Below are 22306 nucleotides of genomic sequence, written 5' to 3'. Positions count from 1 at the left end.
AATATTGCATTACTGAGGGTCTAACGACTGATTGATGGTCATTAATAATAACAAATGTCAGTTGGGCATGTACTCTATGTCAGTGTCATAAAAGACCACTTCAAATAGCCAACTTTACTCAATCTTATTTACTTTATAAGGACAACAATCTTATATGAGTTTTGCGGATGAGTAGACTGAGGCAAAGCAGGGTAAATACTGCACAAGGTCATACATTTGAGAACATCTAAACTGGAATGTAAACTCAGGTATTTTGTCCTTACAGTCAGCTTCTTTAACAAGTAAGCACACAGCAACAATCAGCTTTCCGCAAACCTTTTAGATTTTGCAATAGGGACAATATAGTTACCTCAGTCTGGATATTATGTGGTTCCTGGCATGGGTTGCCAAGGGAGGAGGGAATTAAATTATTAATAAAACATATTGCTGGCTCAGGCTGTAATCTCAGCTGCTCAAGGGACCAAGAGAGAGGATTATGAGTTCAAAATCAGCTTGAGTAACATAGTGAAGCCCTACCAATACAAAAACAAATCCACCCACTAGCAAACAAAAACCTCTTTTTTATTCTTCCATACCAAAGCTCGCTATTCAAGGTTATCCTTCAAAGCCTGAAACAGGTGTCATTGCTATTGCTGATGAAGTTTAAAGAAAGGCTCAGCTGAAAAGCACCAGGTGAAGTGGAGCATCAAGACCTGAGTTCATTTTCTCCTTTAGCTTTCTTAGTTGTGGCTCTTGGCTCTGAGGCAATAATTTTTCAAGCCTAGCACTGAAATAATGTAGAGTCCTCAGTATTTTGTGGGCACAGCCCTATTATCAAGACTGGTAATTCCTTTTGAAATATGTGAGTGGAACACTTTATGCCAGCAATATTCATAGATTCCAAAAATAGCTCATCTACTCAGACTTCCTTAGGGATTGGTACACTGAAGCACAGGTAGAGCATAATGGAATAAACCACCTGGTAGCTATGATAAGGTTTTAAATTATGACAGAGGGAGGATATGCCAAGTTCCAAATATAAAAACTGCTTCTACTTAGGAGTAAGCTGTGGACAGTGTGAAGCAGGTAATTCCCAGCATTGTTTAATATAAGAGATATCCACTCATAATGTCTATGTATTTTGGCTATTTTTTTCTTTTTGGCTATTACCAGTATGTTCAAACCTCTGGTTTTGCCATTGATCTTTTATATTCTCTTGAAATTCCTTTGGAATGGCAATTCATTAAATTATAATTAATTATTTGTTTTCCTTCCTTTGTTGGAGATGGGAGTTAAACATTTATAGTGCATAGAGGATGTTAAGGGCTAAAAGGACCATGGATATTGAAAGATGTCAAACCATTTAGCCTTTTCTTGGCCTTGATTCTACTACCTAATGTCCCACTAATTAAACTGATCCTCTAACTGTGGCTCAGCTATAGGCCTGTCTGCCTTCTCGCTTCCATTAAATGGTTAGTCAATAATTATGTATGGGGCATTCCACTAATATTTTGAATTGCCAGGAACTAAAAATATAAAAATGAATAAAAATAGTACTTGTTTGTGAACGTCTTATAAGAAATCAGATAAGAAAGAAGAAAAACAGTTATAACCAGATACTTATGATGAAAGGTGACAACAGATATACAAATAAAATGCTATGGGAACCCAGAAGATGGAGTGACATGCTATCAAAAGTGTCACAGGCATTTCACTAAGGAAGTAAAAAACTTGGTCTTAAAGGATGAATAGAATTTTCTAGGCAGAATAAAAGGGCAAGTACATTCCAAAGTGAGGGAATAGCATGTGTTTGGCAAGCTGTCTATAGAGTGCTCAGCCCAAGCCAGCAGAACCAAGTAGGACCATTTTCAGTGACAGCCCAAGAGCCTTTCTGTTTCAAAATGCTTTTTACAGATGGTCTGTCAAACTAGGTCTAACCAGGATGCACATATATGCTTGGATTGCAATCTCTCTCCCTCTCTCTTTTATTTTTTGAGGTAGGGTCTTCCTCTAGCCCAGACTGACCCAGAATTTTCTATGTGGTCTCAGGCTGGCCTTGAACTCACAGTGATCCTCCTCCCTTGACCTGGATTAAAGGTGTGAACACCAGGCAGAGACAGAGAGAGGGAGAGAGAGAGGGTCCACTAAGGTCTTTAGCCACTACAAAAGAACTCCAGATGAACGTGCCACTTTGTTCATCTGCCTTAACTTTTTCTTATGGAAAAATTGAAATCTAAATAAACTACAATAAAGAATGTAATGAATCTTCAAATGCCCAGGATCAAGTTTATAAATTACTTCAAGCTGTTAACACAATGTATACACTTTTTTGAACCATGACTTTTTAAATTAATTTTAAGTCCTGTAAGATTTTACATGTTATAAGGCTTTGTTATTTTACATGCTATAAGATACATATATCTAGTGAGGGTGAAAGAGAGGGAGAATTGGCCCAGGGCCTCAGTCACTACAATCCAACACCAGATGCTTGCACCACCTAGTGGGCATATGTGACCTTGAGCTTTCTTCACCTTTGTGTGTCTGGCAAACATGGGATCTGGAGAGTAGAGCATGGGTCCTTAGGTTTTACAGGCAACCGCCTTAACTGCTAAGCCATCTCTCCAGCCCAATATTTTCTACAGGAATACTTTGTTCAAACTATCAGATGTTAGTATTCTAATACAATTTTACAATAAAATGTACATTATCACTAAATTAACTTTGATGGAAAGGAACCAATATCTGGAAATGGGAACCATATCAGAATCCCAAGATCGAGATTATGGTCTCCAATGACAAGCTCCTACCAATCTTTGGCTAAAACAGCCTACATCCATCACAATCTCCCTAAATTAATGCTGCTTATCTCATTTAACCTATGATGACTGTATCCTCCACTGGAGAATCTTCTTTTCTATTTCAGAGGCTAGCAAAAACTGGGAGATAAACCACCCCTCACACCTCAGCCAGGGCCCAGGTGAAACCACAGAGAAAGTGGGGAGATGAGCAAGAGCGCTGCTTCCATGGCGAGCCTGACAACCTGCACCAGGATGAAGGAGACAGACACTGAGGAGACTCAAAATACCCCAAAGCAGAAATTCAGAACTTTCTGAGAGCTCAACACTGAAGTAGACTTAAAACACACCCACCATGGCTCAGAGAATTACGTGGAAGATGGGGCAGAAAGATTCTAAGAGCCACAGGTGAGGAGGCCATATCCAGAGGCATTGGCCCTCCCACTGTGACTACTGATCTCACACCTCATGTCCCACAGCCCCATCATCAGCAGTCCCACTGAAGAAGGCTTTCCACAGAACTGGGGACAGGGAGGAGGGAAAGGATGGTACCAACCCATGATATGTCCATACAAAGCATATACTTAATTAAAAAATTAAATTAGCTTTAGTAAATTATAAACAGCTGATCATATTTATCTATCCTCCACCTAAATCTCCCATTGGAGTATAATTTTAAAGTAGTCCTCAAACATTATATTATTTCATCTATAGAACTTTAGTACGGGGCAGTATAAGAACAAATTTTATTATTATTATTATTATTTTACAAAGGTTATAGTCTTATATCCTCTCCTCCCCAGACCCACTTTGCCTGAGGACTCTCCACAGTAGGCTTATTGGTGTTCACTGTGGGGTAATTAAGACCTTGGTCAGTCTTTGTGGGGGTGATGGGTGGGGTTGTACCTCAGGATATTTCCCCCTACCCTGTGGCTCTTACAATCTTCCTGTCCCCTCTTACACAATGGTCCCTGAGCCTTGGCGTGTCTGTTAGAAGTCTGGTTTAGCGTTGAGTTCTCTGTAGTCTCTGGGTTTCTGCTTGATTAATCTTTGTGTCTGTCACCATTTCCCTGGAGCTGGTTGTCAGGCTAGCAGTGGGAGCAATACTCTTGTCATCATGTCTATAATTTGTCATGAGCTCTGGCAGATGCAGTAAAGGTGTCATGTCTTATAGTAGGTAGTCAGCTGTCTTTTCTTGTTGTGTTGATGGATCTTGGCTCTCCTCAGTTTTCTCTGCCATCTGTATAATAAATTCTCCAACCAAGAGTGAGAGCAGTTTGGATTAAAGGGGATATGAATAGTTATTTGAGAGACTTTTTTGGTGTGTAAGTCCACTGTTTTATCCAGAGAGCAGTAAGGGGTTCTCTCTGGAGTCTATGAGTTTCCTGTCCATGGGATTCTGGCTTGCTTTCCAGTACCAGATATGAGTTCTCTCCCACTGAGACCTCTATTGCCCAAGTGGATACTTCTTGCCCAGCTGGTTCATTTTGTAGCTTGCAGGTCCCCTGCTCATTCCTGCTAATGGTGATCATTGTCCCCCAGTAGCTCCCACAGTGCTTCCTAACACTATGAGGACTAGCCAGTAGGGAACTGGTTTCCCTCTCAGTTTGATATGTAAGGGCAATTTTTAAAGAATATATTTTTATTTATTTGAGAGAGAAATAGTAGTGGTGCACGTCTTTAATCCCAGCGCTTGGGAGGCAGAAGTAGGAGGACTGTCATGAGTTCAAGGCCACGCTGAGACTGCATAGTGAATTCCAGGTCAGCCTGGGCTAGAGTGAGACCCTACCTAAGTTGAAAAACCAAAATAAATAAATAAATAAATAGAAAGTTCCCAGTATATATTGAGACCTTTGTCTCTTCAAAATCAATAGAGCTGGGTGTGGTGGTGCAGGCCTTTAATCCTAGCACTCAGGAGGCAGAGGCAGGAGGATCACCATGAGTTTGAGGCCACCCTGAGACTACATAGTGAATTCCAGATCAGCCTGACCTACAGTGAAACCCTACCTCAAATAAACCAAAAACGAAACAAAACAAAAAATAAATAAAGAGAGAATATAAAACAGAGCACTTTGGAGAAAGCAAAGCACCTTTTCAGAGTCTCAAACCTTGCCATTTGTACTCACCAAGTCTCTGTAGACTACAGCGGGACATTATCTCCTGTGTAGAACAATCCAATTTGTCCAATTAATCATAGATATTTTGAAACTTTTCCCCAAAGAATCCATTTTTAAAATGAAAGTGGAGGGCTAGAGAGATTGCTTAGTAGTTAAAGCGCTTGCCTGTGAAGCCTAAGGACTCATGTTCAACTCTCACATAAGCCAGATGCACAAAGTGACAAAGTGACACAAGTGTGCAAGGTTGCACATGCACACACGGTGACACTTGCATGTGGAGTTTTATTGCAGTGACTTTATTCCTGGTGCACCAATTCTCTCTCCCTCTTTCTCTCTCTCTCTCTCTCACACACTCTTGCTCTCTTATATTAAAAAAAAAAAAAAAAAAGGCCAGTCGGTTGGGCTTGCCTCAAAAAAAATATTAAAGTGGAAAAGGTTATATTCTAACAAATAAAAACACTGTTACTATTTGCTGAATAACCCTAGTGTAAATAGTTTCTTGGGTTCTATTGCCCAATATATTTTTAGTAAGGACTAAAACAAATAGAAGACAAGTTGGCAAACCTAACAAGAACAGGAAAGGTTTACCAGGGGTGTGAAAAGAAAGAATGCCATTTAAGTTTTCCCTTAGCTTTGGTGATTTATTATCCCCAAATGAGTGAGCAGTCATATTTGTATTCACTAAGATCAAGTTAATTTGTTTTTCAGATTGATGATTACCCAACATTTCTGAATTCGCCAGATAGAGAAATCAACCAACATATTCGTATTATCTACTCTTCAACTATTTTGAAAAAAGAATGTGAAAGATCAAAAAGTGTTGGAAAATTTCTATTTCCATTTCATCACACTAATGCCAACAACAAAAAAGGTAAGTAGTATGTTTCTTGAAAGGACATAAGGACAAAAGTCATTTTTTTCCTTTTTCACTTTTTATTTATTTATGACAGAAAGAGAGAGAGAGAGAGAGAGAGAGAGAGAGAGGGAGAGAGAGAGAATAGGCTCATCAGGACCTCTAGCCACTGCAGACAACCTCCAGATGTATGCACCACCATGTGCATCAGGCTTATGTGGGTACATAATTGAACCTGGGTCCTTAGATTTCTCAGGCAAACACTTTAATTGCTAAGTCATCTCTCTAGCCCAGTTATTTTTCTTTATGAGGTAAAATCCTGGCTCTAGAGTATATCTCTGTGATCCTTGGGCTTCCCAGTAGGATAGGTGGTTACTTTTTTTTTTAACTTTTAAAAAATTTTTAATTTATTTTTTATTAATAACTTCCATGATTGTAAACAATATCCCATGGTAATGCCCTCCCTCCCCCTACTTTCCCCTTTGAAACTCCATCTACATAATATCTCCTCCCCCCTCAGTCAGTCTCTCTTTTATTTGATGTCATCACCTTTTTCTCCTATTATGATGTTCTCGTGTAGGTAGTGTCAGGCACTGTGAGGTCATGAATATCCAGACCATTTTGTGTCTGGAGGAGCACGTTGTAAGGAGTCCTATCCTTTCTTTGGCTTTTACATTATGTCCGCCACCTCTTCTGCAATGGACCCTGAGCCTTTGAAGGTGTGATAGAGATATTGCAGTGCTGAGCACTCCTCTGTCACTTCTTCTCAGCACCATGGTGCCTTCTGAGTCATCCCAAGGTCACTTTCATCTGAAAAGAGAAGGTTCTCTATCAAAGGTGAGAGTAGCATCAATATATGGGTATGAACATTAAGAGAAGTGTTTACTGGGCAGTTTGATGAGTAGCAGACACTATACCCCCTAGGGCTCATGACTATCCCTGTTGTAGGTTTTCAGTGTCATGGATGTATCCCTTCCCTTGGAGTGGGCCTCCAGTCCAATTAGAGGGCAGTTGGTTAGGATGGGTCATTATTTAACAGTATTTCCACTTTGGTTCTTTGCAGGGGTGTGCGTATTTGCTGTGTAGGCATGTGCATATGTGTGCCTGTATGCATGTAGGTGCATGTGTGTGAATCTGTGTGCTCGCTCATGCAGGTGGAGGTCAGAGGTTGGCATCGGGTGACTTCCTTCATCAGTATCCACTTTACTGACTGAGGCAGGCTCTCTGACTTGGACCCCGCCCTCACAGATTGCCTGGTATAGTTAGCCAGCCTGCCGTAGGTCTTCTGAGTCTGTGCCTCTCGAGTGCTGGGATTACAGGCAGCCTGCCACACCCACTTGGCGTTTATATGAGTGTTGGGGGTCCAAACATCTATCCCCATGCTGGCAAGATACCTGCTTTGTCCACTGAGCCATGCCCTCAGCCCCAATGGTATTTATTTTCAAATTTTTCATAGTTTTCAAAATTAGGCATAAGGATGCACTCCTGTAATCCCAGCACTTGGGAGGCTGAGACAGGAAGACTGCAAGCTCAAGTCTAGTCTGGCCTACAGTGATATGTGTTAAAAAAAAAAAAAAAAAAAGAAAGTGGCCGGGCGTGGTGGCGCACGCCTTTAATCCCAGCACTCGGGAGGCAGAGGTAGGAGGATCACCATGAGTTCAAGGCCACCCTGAGACTACAGAGTTAATTCCAGGTCAGCCTGGACCCGAGTGAGACCCTACCTTGAAAAACCAAAAAAAAAAAAAAAAAAAAGAGAGAGAAAAGAAAGAAAGAAAGAAAGGAAAAGAAAAGGAAAGGAAAGGAGGAAAGAAAGAGGATTGGAGAGATGGCTCAGTGGTTAAGGTGCTTGTCTGCCAAGCCTAAGAACCAGGGTTCAGTTCTCCAGTACCTATGGAAAGCCAGATGCACAGTGGCATATGCATTTCATTTGAGTTCATTTGCAGTGGCTGCAGGCCTTGGCACACCCATTCTTTCTCTATCACCATCTATCTATTTCTCTTCTCTCTATCTCTTTGCTTGCAAATAAATATTATATACATTAAAATTTTTTTTTAAATAAAAGCCAGGTATGGTGGCACACACCTTTTTGCTGATAATCTCTCTGTCTAAAGGAAACCAGAGATGGACAGTAGTTTAAGAGACAAAAACAGGGCAGGAGAAAGGGCCTACCAGTTAAGGTGCTTGCCTGCAAAGCCAAAGAACCCAGGTTCAATTCCCCAGGACCCACATTTGCCAGATGCACAAAGTGGTGCATGCGTCTGGAGTTCATTTTCGGTGGCTGGAGGCCCTGGCACACCCATTCTTTCCCTCCCTCCCTCCCTCCCTCCCTCCCCCCTCTCTCGTTCTCAAATAAATAAGTAAATGGATAGATACAAATTGTATTCAGAACTCTTTCAGACAAAGGAAAAGGGAACTTGTTATAGAACTGGGCCAATTTTGGCTGGATCATGAGTAAGAATTTATAGCCAAGAAATAGCTTGCAATGAGGAAATAGAAAATTGCTAAGAACAAACATCAGCTGGGCATGGTGGTGCACACCTTTAATCCCGGCACTTGGGAGGCAGCGGTAGGAGGATTGCCATGAGTTCAAGGCCACCCTGAGACTACATAGTGAATTCCAGGTCAGTCTGGGCTAGAGTGCGAATGTACCTCAAAAAAATAAAAGGAGAAGAAGGAGGAAGAGGAGGAGGAGAAAGAGGAGGAGGCAGGCTAGGGTGGTCACACCTCACCTGGAGGACTGTAGAAGATGCGGAATCAGATGATACATGCACAGTGATAACATATAGAGAATGGAGGGTTCTGAGTGTCTTGAGATAGGGTCTTGCTTTGTAGCCCAAGCTGCCCTCAACCTCTGAACATCCCTGCTTCGGCCTTCTCAGTGCTAGAATTTTATCATGCACCACGATGCATGGCTAGATATGGGATTCTGACTAGAGCAATTTCACAGAATTCTTGCTAAAATTAGACAATGTAGAAAAGAAGACAGAAGTCTAAAAGTTGAGGGCTGCTTGAAAAGTTCAAGGGAACCCAAGTGGAGTTTGGTCAAGGAAAACATTTTTGTCACCACCCAACGATTATAAAACACAAGTAAATAAGTCACCTTTGGGGGCTGGAGAGATGGCTTAGTGGTTAAGCGCTTGCCTGTGAAGCCTAAGGACCCCGGTTCGAGGCTGGATTCCCCAGGACCCATGTTAGCCAGATGCACAAGGGGCGCATGTGTCTGGAGTTCGTTTGCAGAGGCTGGAAGCCCTGGCATGCGCATTCTCTCTCTGTCTCTTTCTCTCCATCTCTCTCTGTCACTTTCAAATAAATAAATAAAAATGAACAACAACAACAACAAAAATAAGTCACCTTTGAATGTCTTTAGAGAGCTCAGCATCTGATGCAGGCAATTTTCCTACAGGGGCCAGGGAGATCTGGAGGGTCCACTATGGGGCAGAGAGAGAAGAGCACTGTGAGGAATTGAAGCTCCTGGTACTCACCTGCCCCAGCCAGAATTGTCTACCCCTATCTTCCACATTTTGGGCTTTTCCTGGGAGGAAATTTTAAAAGTCCAGGGACAGACAACTGAACAAACCCAGAATATAATATATAGTTCAGTAATCCATTTTATTTTCATGGACTTATGTATATGTACAATAATGCAATATGAAATATGTAGATACACACATAGATGTATGCATATTTGGTTTTTGTTACTGGTACTTGATGGAGTGTTTCAAACCCTTTCAGTTACCTGACGAGGGGACGATAGGAGCACTCCTACTCCTGACAAGCTTACCTGAGTTCCTGCTGGTGAAGTGACACGTGGTGGGCTTCCAGACAGCTTTTTTTTTGTGGGGGGGGGGAGACTTCTGGTTGTCACAGTACCCAACAATGTGCTTAAAAAGGAGCTTTCAAGCCAGGTATGGTGCAGCATGCCTTTAATCCCAGCACTTGGGAGGCAGAGGTAGGAGGAGCGCCATGAGTTCGAGGCCACCCTGAGACTACATAGTGAATTCCAGGTCAGCCTGGACTAGAGAGAAACCCTACCTCGAAAAAAAAAAAAAAAAAAAAAAGGAGCTTTTGAGTCTTTTCTCACCTCCATTCCTACCGACTTCCATGGAAGGAGAGTGTGTGGAAATGGAATTAATCATCATAACCAATGATTTATCAGCGTGCCCACCTAACGAAGCTTCCACAAAAACTTCTCAATGATGGGGTTTAGAGAACACATGGAGGTTGCATGGGAGGGTGATATAGTTTTTACATCAGAGAAAGAGCCTTTCAGAGTATTAGATTGCTATAAAACAAGAGAAATATGCGGGGTGGGGAAGGGCTGAAGAGATGGCTCAGTAGTTAAACTTCTTGGTTGCAAAGCCTGATGGCCTGGGTTCAATTCCCTAGCACCCACGTACGGCCAGCTGCACACAGTGGCACACATGTCTGCAGTTCATGTGCAGAGGCAAGAGAAATATGGGATTATGCTCTTTAATGGATAAGCACTTTTGCAAACTGACACACTGCAACATGGAAACTGTTTATACAAGTTATAATTAGGAGGTTTATTAAATCCCTGGTTGCTTACCAAGCCTCTTGTTACACCAATTAGGATATGTAACTGGTGTTGGTTGCCTTAAATGCATATTTATCCTTGTCTACAGGCATAATTTTCTTGGCCTTTTTTCAACATGTATAGGAACATAAAATACATTGAAAGATTATAATAGAACAGGCTGAAGTTATGAAATTCTCGTTCCTAGAGACCTTGCAAATGATGTTAAAGTTTACTTTGTGGTCATGTCTATGTCTAATCATAGAATCTCTTCTGCCAACTGTCCTTTACTTCCATCCCAAAAGCTTCTGTGTGATGGTCTTGTGTAGGGTTTTGAAACCCAATACTGCTACCATCACAAGAAGCAGCAGCATACATTCCAGGATAAAAACTGTTTCCATTTTCCATCATGCCCACAATGTTGTTCCCTGGTTTAGGTATTGCTGTGCATATAGGACCCTGGGCTCACATCCTAGACATTCTGTAATACAGGATCTTCAAGGAAGGAATCAACTCAAACCTGACTGACCAGCTACATGACAACAGTCATTACCAAGATCTTTCATGTTAATTATGTTGATATCAAGACTAGAGTAATGGCAAGCATTAGCTGCTGAGCCTTTAAATACAGGGGATTATTAGGACTGTCTTCAAGCCTCTTGGGTGAAAGACTAGGGAATATTTTTTATCATGTAGCAATTAACTTGATCATCTGAACCAAAGAAACTCAAAATTGAGCCGGGCATGGTGGCGCACACCTTTAATCCCAGCACTCAGGAGGCAAAGGTAGAAGGATCACCATGAGTTCGAGGCCACCCTGAGAATACAGAGTGAATTCCAGGTCAGCCTAAGCTAGTGAGACACCCTCTCTCGAAAAACCAAAAAATAAATTAATTAATTAATAAAATTAAATTAAATTTAAAAAAAGGAAAGAAATTCAAAATTGCAACTCATTTATAGTAAAAATACTTAGATTAAATAATTACACATATACAGGATTCTAATTTAGGTCCAACTCTTTGAGATACAGAGAAAAAGATACTTTTATTTCTTTCAGCTTTTCAAGGTAGAGTCTTACTCTGTAGCCCAGGCTGACCTGGAATTTACTATGTAGTCTCAAAGTGGCCTTGAACTCACACCAATCCACCTACCTCTGCCAACTGTGTGCTGGGTTAAAGGCATGTGCCACCACGTCCAGTTTGACATTTTTCTTTGTAAGGATACATGTAGTGGGGACAATTAGCACTGTACATTTGTACTTTTTTAAAAAAATTATTTGTTTATTTGAAAGAGGGAGGGAGGGAGGGAAGGAGAAAGAGAGAGAGAGAGAGAGAGAGAGAGAGAGGGAATAGGTTTGCCAAGGCTTCTAGCCACTGCAAATGAACTCCAGATGTATGTGATACCTTGTGCATCTGGCTTATGTGGGTCCTGGGGATTTGAACCTGAGTCCTTTGGCTTTACGGACAAGTGCCTTAACCACTAATCCATCTCTACAGCAACAGACTGTGTTTTTTATATTAAGAGAAAGACAATGATTTTTAAACTTGTTAGTCAGCTTTGTATTATTGAAGAAATATTGGCGATTAGGTAAGAGGAAATGTTTAATTTGTCTCACATGTTCCATCCATGGTCAAGCTGGCTCTGCTGCTTTTGGGCTTGTGACCAGGTAGCATGTCACTTAGCAGAGCATATGGTAAACTGCCTACCTCAGAGCAGCTGGCAAAGAGAAAGACAGGAAGGGGCCCAGATCCTAGTATCCCCTTCACAGGCAGGTTCCCAATTATCTAAATCCTTCCCACCGATCCCTGCTTCTTAAAAGTTCCATCCCCACCGGGCATGGTGGCGCACACCTTTAATCCCAGCACTTGGGAGGCAGAGATGGGAGGATCACCATGAGTTCAAGACCACCCTGAGACTACATAGTTAATTCCAGGTTGGCCTGAGCTAGAGTGAGACCTTACCTTGAAAAAAAAAAAAAAAGGTTACAGGCCAGTTTGGTGGAATAATACTTGCGTTTAGCCAGATATTACTACTGTAGGGCTCATGACCTCCCCCACCATAAGCTTTTGACTAGGTTTTCAGTACCAGGCTGGGGATGTAGCTCAGTTGGTAGTCTCCTTGCCTAGCATCTAAGAAGCCTTGGGTCCAGTTCTCAGCATCACATAAAACCAGGCATGGTGGTGCATACCTGTAATCCCAGCATTCTGGTGGTAGAGCCAGGAGGAACAGAAGTTTAGGGTCATCCTTAGCTATGTAACGAGTTAAATGCCTGCCTGGAACATTTTGAACCCTGTTAGAAAACAAATCTCACCATTTTCCAATTGTGCCATGGACTGGGACACCAAGCTTTTAATTCATGGGTCTTTAGGAGACATTGCTGATCCAAACTATAGCAAACTCTACATGAACAATGCTGATGGAGACAGAGGGACAATAATGAACTATGTTCGTATCTAAAGCTCTTGAGTAGTTTGAGTTATTAATTCCTTAGTTTCAAATACAGTTTTAGAACAGTGTGATCAATAGAACAATACAATCATAGAAATGTATAATGTCGAGTCACAGAAGATATTTCTTTTCTTTTTTTGGTTTTCTGAGGTAGGGTCTCACACTAGCTCAGGCTGAACTGGAATTCACTATGTAGTCTCAGGGTGGCCTCGAACTATCAGCAGTCCTCCTACCTCTGCCTCCAGTATGTTGAGATTAAAGGTGTGTGCCACCACGCCTGGCTCCAGCTTCTTTTTTTGAGGTAGTGTTTCATTCTAGTCCATGCTGACCTGAAATTCACTAAATGCAGTCTCAGGGTGGCCTCGAAGTCATGGCGATCCTCCTACCTCTGCTTCCCTGGGTGCTGGGATTAAAGGCATGTGCCACCACGCCCAGTTAATATTTTATTTATTTATTTATTTATTTATTTATTTATTTATTTATTTATCTATTTATTTATTTATTTGACAGAGAAAGTGGGGGAGAAAGAGAGAGAGAGAGAGAGAGAGGGAGAGAAAGGGCTCACCAGGGCCTCTAGCCACTGAAAACGAACTCCAGATACGTTCGCCCCCTTGTGCATCTGGCTAATGTGTGGGTCCTGGGGAATTGAACCCGGGTCCTTTGGCTTTGCAGGCAAACGCCTTAACCGTAAAGTCATCCCTCCAGCCCAGGAGATTATTTTTGATGAAAACAAATATGACTGAGAAATATGGTAAACAATTAGAACCTAATTAAACATACTAATTTTCATAATGTGTGGCCATTTAAAAGTGTTGGTTAACCCTAAGAGACAAGTTCAGTCTCAAAGGTAAAGAATCCACTAAGTTTTAGACATTAGTTAATTTGATCCAGTTGACTGGGAGGGCCAGAATCTGCTCTGAGCCTCTGTATGGAAGAAAGTGAAGGAATTAAGTGATGATGGTTTAAGGAAGAATAGCAGAGGGGAAGTATCAAACAGAGACCAGGAAATTCAGATGAGAAGTGGGTGGTAAAGAGAGTTATGCCCCTGGTTAGCCCGAGTTTAGAGAAATTGCACAGGCAGCAGGCCCAGAGTTTAGAGGAAATTTCCACATGGTAGATCTAGAGCATAAAGGAAATGCACGTGGTAGACTCAGAGATCAGGGGAAATCATGCACGCAATCAATGTGAGAAGGTACCCTAAGGCATAACGCTGATAAAAGACAAACAGAAAACTACCCAGGCCAGGAAACAGTGGTCTCCCCGCCCCCAGCCAGGTGGGATAAGGGAAAGCCAGACTTACGTGCATCAGAAGGTGATTACAGGGCAGAGATGAGCACACGCAGCCTTTATAGTCAATTAAAATGGATTCCTATTGTTTTGTTTTGTTTTGTTTTTCTGAGGTAGGGTCTCACTGTCTCCCAGGCTGACCTGTAATTCACTATGTAGTCTCAGGGTGGCCTCAAACTCACAGGGATCCTCCTACTTTTGCCTTCCAAGTGCTGGGATTAAAGGTATGCGCCACCACACACAGCTAAAAATGGATTTTTGAGCTGGACAGATGGTTAACTGGTTAAGGCGCTTGCTTGCAAAGCCTGATGGCCTGGGTTTGGCTCCCCAGTACCCATGTAAAGTCAGATGCACAACGTGGCACATGCAGTGGCACTCTTGTCCTGCCTGCCCATTCTCTCTCTCTGCCCCTTTCTCTCTCCCGGCAAACAAATAAGTAGAAATTATTATTATTCATTATTTATTATTTAGCCGAGTGTGGTTTAATCCCACATTAATGCTTTAAATCCCAGCATTTGGGAGGCTGAGGTAGGGAGGATCACTCTGAGTTCAAGGCCACCCTGAGACTACAGAGTGAATTCCAGGTATGCCTGGGCTACAAGACCCTACCTCAACTACCCCCCCGAACCTTTGAGACTGAACTTGTCTCTTAGGGTTAACCAACACTTTTAAATGCCCACACAATATGAAAATGAGCACATTTAAATTAGGTTCTAATTGTTTAGCATATAATAAATGATAAATAAATATTTATCTGATGGAGAAAGAGGGAGAGAGAGAGAGAGGGAGGGAGGGAAAGAATGGGCACGCTAGGGCATCTAGCCACCAAAAAATAACTCCAGACGCATGCATCACTTTGTGCATCTAGATGACATGGGTACTGGGATATCCAGCCTGGGTCCTCAGGCTTCACAGGCAAATGCCTTAACTGCCAAGCCATTTCTCCAGCCATATATGATGGATTCATTCTTTTGTCAGACTCAGGTATATAAGGGGAAGACCTGATTAATTAGCAGATTCAAGGGGCTGACTAAAAATCTAGCCCACCGTGGAGGTGCCAGGAGGCGCTGTACCCATTGCGGGTGAAACTGGATCAGACATGAGTTCCATGCCTGCCAAGAAGAGGTGACATCGTGCGGTTCCCTCTTTGGGCTCCTGCCCCTCACTCAAACTGCCTAAAAGAAGCTAGCTTTCTCCTGTCTCTTCCTCATTAGTTGGTGGTAGTTGTCATTTTGACCCCATGCATGGAAGCAGGGATGGCAGCCCACAAATCCTGTCAGCCTCATGGATGTCTACAGGCAGTGTGGCTCCTCCACCGACGTGCACTTTATATGTTGTAATGTTGGCATGAAGTGAAATAGACTAATCCCCAAAGCAGAATGAGACGTGCTTTAATGCGATAGGCCAGACACCCTCCGGGGAGTATGGAGGCAGACAGCTCTGACTTCAGGGTCCCGTCCCTCTTGCCTGTGTAGAAGAGCAGACACCCCGGGCACTCACTGCAGGAGCACGTGGGACTCTGCCTCATTCCTGAGTGGCCGCGTGCAGGCGCTCAGCTTCTCCATGGCACCGCTGAAGTGAAGATTGACAGTTAACAGAGGGAGCCAGGGACCTGGATGCAAAAAGTGTTCTGTCATGGCCCATTAAGGACATTAGGTCTTCCTCAAGAGCTCAAATTATTTCATTAATGACCAATTAACTTTTTGTTTTTAAGTCAAGAAAGAGAATAATGGTCCTACCTTTTGGAGAAGAAAAGATTCTAGCCTCCCGAATGAATCTTCTCTCAGGTGAGATTGTTGTTTGAAATATATTATTTAACTTGCAAACCAAAACTTATGTCATAATTTGTTTTTCTTTATGTTTTTTCTTTACTGCTGACTTTGGAATGGCTTCTTTTTTTCTAATTTAAATTTTTATTCTTTGAGGCCGGGTCTCACTCTGGCCCAGGCTGGCCTGGACCTCACTGTCATTTTCCTACCTCAACCTTCTAAGTGCTGGGATTAAAGACTCTGTTATCAAACTACAACCTCAGCCAGTAGCTGCTTAATATTTGTTGAGTGAACAACCTAACCTGGCTCACAGGGGCATGATTTGATCTATATTATGTAGCAGTGAAGCTTATTTTGATGGATTGATGTACTTTTCATTGAGGTCTGCTTCAGTGATGAGGTGTTGGGGCCTTCTGGGGCTTTGGCTCTCTGGTTTGGTAGGAGTTGATTTTTCTCTGTGTTGATCTCCTTCCCCCTTGTGTTGGTATCTGGTCCATCAGGAAAACAGCACTCTTGCTTGTTTCACCAATTTTTCTTAGTTTCAGCCGGGGCCCTATTGAGGTATGGTGGGGTGGCTATCTCCTTAGGATCTACATCTATCTGAAAAAGAGAAGCAGATTCTCCAACGGAGAGTAAGTTAGCACCCGGAAAATTGAGATAACACTTACTTTTTGATGCTATGATATTCTGTCTGTTTGTGGGTCATGCCTTCTCTCACTGTATCCCGTATCCTTCAAGGAGCATCACAATCTTAAGTTGCCAGTGTACAGCCCCCACCACCAGACACAGGCCAACTCACATCTTTACTCACATAAACACTTGAAAATCCTACCAAAGGACTCTGACTCTTCAGCTTGAGTTAGTGATTCACCACTGAAAAATACCCACCAGGGCCAAGGGATCAGGGTCTTTGAAAACTCTGTGGCTTCCATGTACCCCATGTGTGGGGTGGATGAGGAGTTCCCCAATAAAGAGGGTGGGGGTGGCACTGAGTCTGTTATCCTAGTTTCTTAATACTATCCTCTCTGCAATTAAGCATCTGAAACAGAAGTCTGAACAAAAGTCAGGCTGGCTAGAAGACACTAATTAGAGGGCTTAAGGAAGCTGCCTGTACAGAGCTTTGCAACTCCTCTTAGGTGTAAAGTGGAGTCCTAATTGCGAGGCCAGAGGATGCTGTTATCTTGGGACATCAGGCTTACATGAGTATGACACTTCTCAGGGTAGTAACAAACAATGAGCTTTTAAACCCCTAAGGGAGGATAAATGGATTTCTCCCTTTTTATGATAACTATTTACTAGTGGACAGTTTCAAGTATTCATAAACCTCTTATAAAAGAAAACACAGGGAGGTGTTTTACCATTTTTTTTTAAAGGAAAGTAAATTCCGATCTACTTAAGAGTTCTCTAAACTGGGAGGTGGAAGGAGAGATGAAAAACACATTTTCGTATTGTTTTGTTAATTGAATCTTAGTTCTTTGGAATGGTGATATGCTCAGTTTAAAACATTCACCTTTCTAGATATTGTTATTTCTGGAAATGGCCTCACAAATCAGTTCTGCACAGTATCTATACAGTGAAGTTGTATGAATTCATCCTGTGGCCTATACATTTAAAGGCAGACTTTCTGAGATACGCTGTCTAAGTTTGGCAGATATGATATGTAACGATTTCACATGATGCAATAGTAGCAATAATAAAACAAGTTTCTTACATGTGTGTTTCCTTGTTTGCATCAGACACCAATATCATGTATTTCCCAGAGAGACAAGGCATCTTGCCTCCTCTATACATGGTTTCAGCCACAGAGACTGTTTATATAACCTTGGGAGGGGTCTTGCGAGTCTAGTAAGTTTTAGTCTTGTACTCTCCTCCTCCCTCCACGAGGGAATGTTTCAACCTGGAGGAAGCAATGCAGCCATAGACCATGCAGGACCCCTGTGGGAGCTGGTTGACACACCTACTCCTTCCCCTTATTAAGTGCACTCTGTGGTGACTGCAGGAGAACACTTTAGAATATCCAACTGGGCTGGCCCAAGATGTCAGACCACCTTAGTGTAAGTTATGCCTTCACCTTCACCAGCAGGTGGGAAAGCACCATTCCAGGGCCAGGTACATTTCTACTTCAGCTTCTTTTCTTTTTCCCAAGGCTCAATGTAAGCAAATCCTTCTCTAACTGAGCAAGCTAAAAGAAAAAAGCAAGAAGGAAATAATAATGATAAGGACAGAGGTCACTGAAGTAAATAACAATGGAGACAGTAATGGAAAAGGCTGACTCTTCATCTCCATTCTTTTAGAACCATAAGTTCTTTTTCTTTATTCTGATTATTCCTAGTAATTACGAACATCTTGGACGAGGATGAGATTTTCTTTCTTTAATATGGACCACATTTCCGTAATAGTGGAGTAGTTAGTATGCTATACATATAAGCTCAGAAACCAAGGACTCAGTAGTTGTTTAGTCAAAGGATAAGACTTTAGGAAGAGTGCAGTCACTGTGTGAATGCCAACTGTTCTCCAAGGAGTTAGAATGTGTTTGCTTGCTTGAGATTGTGTCCATGAGAGTTAATCTAAACCCTACTTTGGAACTCGATGCTCTGTACACAGCTTTGAATATTTACGATATCACCTCTATTACCTAAGAGAAATTGTTTTGTGACAACCTTAGAACTTCCACAGATGTTGATTATTGAGTTAAGATGGTTGCTGCTTAGATTTTAATAAGCAATATTCAACAAATAGAAAATGTTCAAAGGTTAGTTTATGCATTGCAATTTGAATTTGAAAACAGGATTTGCCTTGCATTCCTTTAAAGACTAATCTTTTATGTCATTTTAAAAGTTTCAAATATCTATTTATTTATTTGCAAACACACACATACACACACACACACACACACAGAGAGAGAGAGAGAGAGAGAGAGAGAGAGAGAGAGAGAGAGAGAGAGAGAGAAGAGACAGAGAGAATGGGCGCACAGAGCTTCTAGCCACTGCAAACTAACTCTAGAACCTTGTGCCACTTTGTGCATCTGGCTTATGTGAGTACTGGGGAATCAAACCTGGGTCCATAGGCTTCACAGGCAAGCATATTAATCGCTAAGCCATCCCTCCAGTCCTTTTATTTATAGAATTTTAAAATAATATTTTATTTATTTATTTTTAAGCAGCGATAGAGAAAGAAGGAGAGAAAGAAACAGACAGACAGACAGAATGGGCATGCCAGGGCTACTGTGTGCATTTGGCTTTATGTGGGTACTGGAGAATTAAACCTGGGTTGTTAGGCTTTGCAGGCAAGTACCTTAACCATTGAGCAACCTATCCAGCCCCTCTCTGTAATTTAAATGATTACCAAACACTCACATACATTTGGGGCAGAGAGTTGGAATGTGGCAGGGAAATATTAAGTAGCCAAACTCAAATTAAGATAAATTTATCAAAAATAAAGCCAAAGTATCTCAAGATATTGATTACTAGGCTATAATATTTTAGTTTTCATTCATTCATTAATTTTTTGATGTGTGTGTATAAAGGCACACCAGAACTTCTTGCTGCTACAGATGAAAGCCAGACACTTATGCCACTTTTTGCCTCTGGGTCATATGGTGCATGCAAGCACCTTTAACTGCTGAGACATCTTCCCATCCTGGATAGCTTATTTTAAAACAATAACTTAAATGTAACCTCTGCATCTCTCTCCAATGCTGGATATCAAGCCCAGGGCCCTGTGTATGCTAGGCAAGCACTGTACTGCTGATCTATATAGTCCTGCCTTTGTGGACATATGAGAAGTATGCTCTCAAGATCTAATCACTTCCCAAAGGTTTGCCTAATATCATACTGGAGGTTAAATTTCACTGCTGCACAGGACAGGGCACAACTGTTCTCCTCTTCCTTTTTAACATTTCTTTCTTTTTTTCCCCATCCCTTCCCTTCTTCCCTCCTCCCTTCCTTTCTCCCTCCTTTCCTCCATCCCTCCCTCCCTTTCTTTCTTCTTTAATTTCTCTTTCTTTTGACAGGATCTTATGTAGCCCAGGTCGGCCTCAAACTCACTTATGTTGCTGCAGAGGACCTTGACCTTCTGCACATCCTGCTTCTGTGTCCCCATCAAACCCATGGCTTCATGCATGCTAGTCAAGCACTCTGTCAGTTGAGCCATATCTCTAGCCCCTTTTCTCCTTTTATGTTAATTTAATTTTATTTATTTATTTTGTTTTTTTGATGTAGGGTTTCACTGTAGTCCAGGCTGACCTGGAATTCACTATGTAGTCTCAGGGTGACCTCAAACTCACAGCAACCCTCCTATCTCTGCCTCCCAAGTGCTGGGATTAAAGTTTATTTATTTATTTGCAAGTAAAGAGAGCTAGAGAGGAGACAGACAGAATGAGTGTGCCAGGGCCTTCGGAGGCTGTAAATGAACTCTAGATACATGCACCACTTTGTGCATCTGGCTTCACATGGTTACTGGGGAGTCAAATTCGGGTCATGAGCTTTGCAGAAGTGCCTTAATCACTGAGCCATCTCTCCAGACCTTATTTTATTTTTTAAACATTTGATTTTAATATTTTTGAGACAAGATCTCTTGTATTCCAGGGTGGTCTCAAACTCTCTATATAGCTGAGGATGATCTTGAACTTCTGATCCTCCTCCCTCTAACTCCCAAGTACTGGGATTTCAGGTTGTGGGCCACCTTGTTTTCACAGGTTGGGCTCAAACTTGGGTTTTCTACATATTATACAGGCACTCTACCCATTGAGCCACATCCTCAGCCCTTCTGCTTCTTTTAAAGACAGAATTGTGCTATGTAAGACAGGATGGCCTCTAACTCACGATCCTTCTGTCTCAGCCTCTCAAGTGCTAAATTACTGACATGCAACACTACACCCCAGTTCACAGACTTTGAGTCCATGACATTAATTTGTCTAGAAACTCATGTATGAGTTTTTTTTTTTCTTATACACTTGAGTAACACAGTTATTATAACACTGGAATCCTATGAAGAAGATAGGGTAATGTAAGATGCTTGGTGAATAGCATTCAAAGATTGTGTACCACAAGCTGTAATTTGTCCAGTTGTGTGATTAAAATCTGGCTCCACCATATGCCGCTCCACAGAGCGAGAAGAGTGTGTATGCCCATTTCTCCCTTCCAGATCCTATTCTGGGATCACAGTGACAGCAGGCATACCCTTAAGCCTGAGGAATTGCCTGACGGAGGCTTAGAACAGAGATGTAAAACTTAGGGTGTCCACTCCCCTGGCACCTTGTTACATGTGCCTGGTCAATAGGGAGGGGGCCTATAAATCGGAACTCAGCAGAGTCAGTAGTACTATGCAAATGAGAATGGATTTTTGTGATTAAAATTAATCTAGGAACGAATAAAAAGAAGTGGTTTGGGTGTGGTAGTACATGCCTTTAATCCCAGGGAGAGGTAGGAGGATCTCTGTGAATTCAAGGCCAGCCTCCAATTGCAGAGAGAGTTCCAGGTAAGTCAGAGCTAAAGTGAGACCCTAACTAAAAAAAAAAAAAATACTGAAAAAAAAAATCTTGGGCTGGAGAGATGGCTCAGCAATTAAGTGCACTTACTGTACAAGCATGAGGGCCTGGTAGGGAGCTGAGACTGCCAAGTTCAAATCTCCAGATCTCACCTAACACAGCTGGGTATGGCTATCATGCCTGTAACCCCAGTCCCACAGGGGAGTGGAGATCAGAGAATCTTCAGAACTCTAAAAGCTTGGGAATTAGCAAAAAAAAAAAAAGGAGACTCTGGCTCAAAATGAGAGCAGGCAGAAGAGCAATGGGTTCACCTGAAATTCTGCTCTGGCCATCCCAGGAGAGTGATCCCAGCCACGGGCGAGCATATGGGAAACCACAAGAGCACATACATGTGCACATACCACACACACACGTGTATACACACACACATACACACACCTAGAAGCAAAGAAAAAATGAGACAAAAAGGACATTGTTAGTAGCTGTATTTGTGGTTTGTACTGTCACAGACACAAAATCTGAGGCTTTACAGAAACTCTAAGAACCTGGGTTGTTAGGCTTTGCAGGCAAGTGTCTTAATTGCCGAGCATCTCTCCTGTCCCAAGTTTTACTTTTGTAAGCATTTATTTATTCTCATGTGTGTGTGTGTGTGTGCGTGTGTAATGCACACTAGGGTCTCTTGCTGCTGTAGATGCATGCCTGATGCTCACTCCACTTTTTGTGTCTGGCTTTACCTTGGTGCTGGGGAATCAAACACGAGTGGCCAGGCTTTGCAATCAAGTGCCTTTAACTGCTGAGCCATCTCCCAAGCAATTTTATTTATTTTTTTAATATTTATTTACTTATTTTGAGAGAAAGAAAGGGAGGGAGAGAAAAAGGCAGACCGAGAGAGAATGGGCACATCAGGGCCTTGGCCACTGCAAATAAACTCCAGATGCCTGTGTCACCTTGTGCATCTGGCTTTGTAGGTGCTGGGGAATTGAACCTGGGTCCTTGGGCTTCACAGGCAACACTTTTAACCACTGAGCTATCTCTC

General features: G+C 42.1%; 1 protein-coding gene across 4 annotated transcripts in view; it reads left to right on the top strand.

Annotated features, from left to right (window-relative positions):
* The window catches only part of C6H12orf56 (chromosome 6 C12orf56 homolog), an 80323-nt gene that overhangs the window by 10005 nt on the left and 48012 nt on the right, over positions 1-22306 (top strand). For all 4 annotated transcript variants that reach the window (XM_045151499.1, XM_045151497.1, XM_045151498.1 and 1 more), the window contains exons 2-3: positions 5600-5762; positions 15728-15800. In XM_045151499.1, the coding sequence (XP_045007434.1) occupies positions 5600-5762; positions 15728-15800 (236 nt within the window). The remainder of the gene's footprint in view (positions 1-5599; positions 5763-15727; positions 15801-22306) is intronic.

This window comes from Jaculus jaculus, chromosome 6, assembly GCF_020740685.1.
Source record: "Jaculus jaculus isolate mJacJac1 chromosome 6, mJacJac1.mat.Y.cur, whole genome shotgun sequence".
Lineage (NCBI taxonomy): Eukaryota > Metazoa > Chordata > Mammalia > Rodentia > Dipodidae > Jaculus > Jaculus jaculus.
Note: the sequence above shows the minus strand (reverse complement) of the source record. Positions and strands in the feature narration are given on the sequence as shown.